At 51.6% G+C, this 5,371-nt stretch overlaps 1 protein-coding gene across 1 annotated transcript in view; it reads right to left on the reverse strand.

Moving 5' to 3' along the window:
* plxna4 (plexin A4) overlaps positions 1 to 4,551 on the reverse strand; it is a gene marked incomplete at its 5' end in the record, with an annotated part of 241,120 nt that extends 236,569 nt beyond the window's left edge. Inside the window, one exon of the mRNA XM_080022616.1 lies at positions 3,310 to 4,551. Coding sequence (XP_079878742.1) covers positions 3,310 to 4,551 — 1,242 coding nt within the window. The remainder of the gene's footprint in view (positions 1 to 3,309) is intronic.
* Positions 4,552 to 5,371: the final 820 nt, after the last annotated feature.

Consider the following 5,371-nt stretch of genomic DNA (forward strand, 5'->3'; position numbering starts at 1 on the left):
TGCGCGTGCGTTGGAGTCTACTCTAATGAGCCTGGCGGCCACTCATCCTCTCTCTAATTGGAAGAAAAACGCATCAAGTTTAGAATACAACAGGGGACTTGAAAGGCAGAGAGAGAAGGGAGAGAGCGAAGAGGGAGAGGGCAAGAAATGGAATCGATGGCGCGTCGCCCTCCCCGAGAAAGAAGAAATGGGTAAACCCTGGATACCGGCCTCCTCGCGTCTCTGTCCCCCTAACCGAACGGCAGCGGGGACGGCCATTATCTCGCCGGCGCTCTTTTTTTCCCCCGTTGCGATCCGCACGGCGGGGTCTGCTGCGTTTCATGCCGCTGTCTGGAAACGCTCCTGCCCACGAGCGCGGGGGGTGCGGGCGCGGCGACAAGGAGTTAACGCCGCTAATCGAGCCTCTCTCGCGAAGACTCCAAGAATTTGGAGCAGAGCGATTCGTTTTGCGACCGTGCTGCGCAGCGCACTTATTGCCTCGCAGCAGACGGGAAAGCCACTCAATAATGTAAAGCAGCCGGGGAACCTGTCGGTTGTGTCGCGTTGATACAGCACCGGCGGTTCACAGAGGGGGAAGGAGGCTGAGAGCAAATCGCGGAGAGACAGAGAGAGAGAGAGAGAGAGAGAGAGAGAGGGATGGAGAGGCACAGGGGCGGAGAGAAAGGCCCTCGTTTAACGTGTCTCGCTGGGGTTGTGTGATTCCTCAATTAGACTTTCGGATGAGAGCAGGAAGCCCCCCCCCCCCCCAAAAAATAAATTAAAAAAAAGCAGCTTGCCTCTCCACACCGCTCTGAACAACCTTGTTTGTTGCGTCAATATGTGGGCGTGTGAATGTGTTTCTGTGTGTGTGTGTGTGGTGTGTGTGTGTAAGGCAGACGTGAACGACGGGTTGCAACTACGTTTCCCGACGATGCCGGGGAGGCGCGGCGCTCCCCCTCCAGGCATCGTTTAAAGCGGCAAAGGAATTCGTCGGAGGCCAACGACCGCAGGATATTGGGGCTGCATCCACCATGTACGAAAACACACAACAGCGCCCGCGCGTGGAGAGCACACGGACACTTGAATGCGGGTGGTGCACAGATTCGGGCGATACCGACGAAATCGTTTTGTTCGCAATATTTTTGCAACGAATACCTCGATATCGACAATTTGACGATATTTTGGCGACGACTAATGGCGCTTTCATAAGGTCTTTACACCTGAGAAATATTTGAAGTATTTTAATAATATGGATATAACACCAAAGAGGTGTTGATTAAAAAAATGGCATTACTTTACTGTAAGATAGCATTAAAGACAACATTTGTGATATGACAATGACCAAAATCAGTGTCACAGAGTAACAATAACAATACTATCGGCGAGTTCTTGAGCACGCCGTTTACCGAATTGCAAAAGTGTCCCCCGCGTGTTTGCACGACGAATTGAAAAGGCCGTGAGACCTCCGGCTGGTGCCCCCCGCTTAAAGAAAAGCTTTCAAAACACCGCCTCCGTCTCTCTCCGTGTTTTTTTTTTTCTTCCCCCACCTTGTCTGAAACCGGGGGCACCGGCCCCCGTGCGGCGGCAGCTACAGACGCGGTGCCGTGTATGTCACAAGTCGTTCGTCTCCGGCGGAGTGTGTCGTCTCGGCTTCGCGGGATCTAATTTATGCCGCGGCACGTGCCAAAAAAACAGCGCCATCCCTCAGCTTCCCCCCCCCCCCCCCTCCCGCCGTCCTCTCCAGCGATTCCTCCCTGGCCGACGGCCACGCCGCCGGCGTGATTTATCTGCTCCTCCGGCGGCCGACGCGGGGAACTATGAGGCACGTGCGCCTCGCCGCAGATAGATTAACAGATAAACACTGTGATTTCAAGAGCAAACACAGGACTGGACCTTCCCTGTCATCAATTCGGCTGGAGATACGACTCGGCTGGAGCAATATGGACGGGGCGGCGGGGAGGGTCAAGTTCATTTTTTTTCCCACCGAGCCGCCAACCGTCACTGACTGATTGGGTTTTTTAATAGAGAGTTTATCAATTTGAAGTTCTGCAATTTGTCATCTCTGGCTCTGGTCTAGATTGTAAGTCAGCAGGAGGGGTTTTTTTTTTTGCTTGTTTTTTTTTTATTTTTTATTTTTTAATCCACGGTCTGGATTGCTATAACATTTTTAAATGAAATTGTTTTCTTTTTCTCCGATTGATTCAATAACTTTTTTTTTATTTTATCCCTCCAATTATGCTAAACTGCTCATAATAGGGACGACATATTTCACGTGGTAAATTGTCACCAGAGGAAACTGAGCATAAGTGAGCCCAACATGTTTTATTTGGCCATGCCTGCAGTTTACAGAAGCATGATTAACCGAACAAATGGACTCTTTGATCAAGGCAATTCCTCGTTCCTTGAGGCTGCTGGCTTTTTATCAGAGAATAATATGCAACAGCCAAATTAAAAATAATAATAATAATAATAATAATAATAATAATATAGACAGCTTTGGCAGGCTTGTGACAGACCTGACACCTACTTTATCCATGTGCTTGTGCGTAAAAACATCTCATGGACTGGATCATGGTTACTCACAATTATAATGCTGTTGTGAAGGAAGGGAGTCATGTGAAAATGTTTGAATGCAGCGCCGCGGGGATTGGGAAGGGGAGGCGACTGGTTAACATCTTGTGCTAATGGAAGGGAGCTGGGGTCCCTCCTCGGGAGCACGGGCTTCCCCAGCACCTCCTGCAGCGAACACAATCTCATTATGGGAGGGAGGCGCCCGAGTGTTCACCACTCATCTGCTTCCTGAGCCACTCGGTGGCCCCCGCAGTGTCCCCTAACAAGAAATTATTCACTCTGAATTAGTAATGTAGTCAGGTAATTAGTTATGTTACGTGGACTGTTAAAACTCCCATGGCGGTGGCTCCATTTTTTTTTTTTGGACGCCACGGTCCAATTTCGAGTTGGATTTATTCCACACCAAATATCAGAGAAGTGAGAAAGACAGAACTGGATGTTCCGGGGACAAAAGACTCGTTCGTGGTTAATTAACGCGAGTAAACGACTGTGGTGGAAAATGAGTGTGTGTGCTCTGAAGTATCATTCAAACAAAATGCCATGGACAGACTGCCAAAAAGTATGTCGTAGATGTAAGTATAACATAAATTTAAATATGAAATAGAAACTGCTATAAAATGTTAATCTCATTGATTGACATTTAACATCCAAACCCATTGTAAAATGGCGTCGTAAAAAAAATTCTAAATCAGACGTCACCCCGGCCTGCTCAAAACGTAACGGGTTGCACAGGCGTGTTTACGTGCGTGCAGTACTCACAGCACTGCTGCAGGGAATGTCTTTCACTTTCAGCCAGGCCAGGTCCAGCGTGCCCTCTCCCTTGTAGCAGGACTGCAGCCTTTCCTTGATCTTCTCGTTGATCTTCCGCAGGGAGAAGACACAAAGCGCCGAGTCCTGGGAGGCCTGGCGCGGCCGTCTCTTCTGCCCCTTGGAGAAGACGGCGAACAGGACGTCGTCGTCCGGCGCCACGTCCAGCGAGCGCGCCAGGATGGCTCCCGCCTTGGCCAGGTAGGCCGCCTGGAGCAGCCGGTACTCCACGTTGCCGCTGACGCAGCCGATGGGGACCTCCACGTAAGAATTGAAGGCGGTGTCGGCCTTGCAGAGGCGCACGATCTTGGAGGTGTAGACCTGCTCCCGACCTCCCGAGGAGGACCCGGTGGTCGGCCCCCCCATCTCCGGTTGTAACGTCAGGAAGTAGACAAAGTTCCCGCTGGCAAATCCATAGATATAGTATATGTCAAAGTCTGGGATGAACGTGAAGGTATCCGACGGGATCTTGATCATGGAGGCCACAAATTCATCGTGGAAGACATAAGCAAACATGCTGTCCTCCTCCGAGTTTCGAGCCAACTTGCGGCTAGAGATGGTGGGGAAGTACTCCGGCTTGCCGTCCACCGCTGTGGCTACAAACAGCATGTCTGGGGAGGCGTTTCCGTACGACACGATGACGCCAAACACGGAGCCGCTCTCGTTGACGCCGGACAGGTAGTGTTCCTTCTTGTGAAAGGGTTCGCCCAGTTTGAAGAGGTCGTCCAGGCGCAGGATCTTACAGATGCCCTGGTAGAGGCTTCCGCAGGCCAGCAGGCGGTTCTCCCTGTAGTCCATCAGCAACAGCTTGTTGACGTTGTTGGTGAGAGTCAGCGTCTCACTGCAGGGCTGGACGATGCGCGGCGGGTAGCACTTTCGGTTGTCCTCATCCGGGCCCGTCTGATGAGACATCTGGTACTTTAGGTCCGGGGACAGCTTGTAGATCTCGTTCACCGCTCCCAGGTAGACGTTGCCATTGCGGTAGTCCACGGCCAGGTGATTAAAAGTGGAAATGGGGTTCTGGGCGCGGAACGAGAGGTGCTCCTCCTCTAGGAGAGAGGCTGTGATCACCTGGGTGCCGGCATTATGAGACTGGGCCGCTCGCACCACTGTTTGCAATGTGACAGGGAGTGCCAGAGGGGACAGGAAGCAGCAGAGGTAGAGCAAGGTCCACGCCCTTGAAGGGAGCGCCATGTTTGTCATAGTTGTTTGGAGGCGGGGCGCGGCGAGGAAGGGGAAGGAGACGCAGTCCGGTACTCTGAGCCACTCAGGATCAAGCCTCTCTTGCGACGGAGGACATTATTTGCCTAGGAGGAGAGAGAAAGAGACCGGTGAACAACAGCGAAGTCGACAAACAAAACTCAATTCCAAGGTTCCCATCTATAACACACGTCAACGCACTCCTATTCCCCAATATGCTTGGCTTATCTGTCACAGACATGAGCAAACCCCAATTACTGAGAACAGGGGAAGCAGGTGGGGCGACCACACAGGTTTGCCGCGTGTCTATGATTAGAGGAGGAAAAACTAGGTTAGAGAAAGCGCGGGAGCGAGATAAAGCGGGCGTGAAAGGACAGCTTTTAGAGGGCTTTTTGCGAGCGTGTCTCCAGCCTACGCCGCGGCGCAAGGAGGAGGAGAGGGAGGCGTAATGCATTGTCTCGAAGGGGGTTATCAGCACAGCTCTGCAGCATCTCTCTGCAGGGTCCGTGACCCCCCTCTCCACTCGTCCCGGCCGCTCTGCTTCGGCCGCCTTGCACCTAATTGATTCTCCCCTCGGAGTAGTCATTTGCATGCTTTGGCGATTCCTCTATTTTTCTCCCAATAGGGCAGCTCACCTGCTGACACTGCTTAAAGGGGGGAAAAAAGGCCTATTTTTTTATTTTTTTTTTCTTTCTAAGATACCCGAACAGCACGCAATTAAAGCAGAAATGCAAGTGTTTGCAAAACCACCCTTCCCACCGGTCGTTAGTTCATTCACCATGTCCACCATGTTCATTCACAGCTATCACAGCTG

This window comes from Zeus faber (assembly GCF_960531495.2).
Source record: "Zeus faber genome assembly, chromosome: 21".
NCBI classification, from domain to species: domain Eukaryota; kingdom Metazoa; phylum Chordata; class Actinopteri; order Zeiformes; family Zeidae; genus Zeus; species Zeus faber.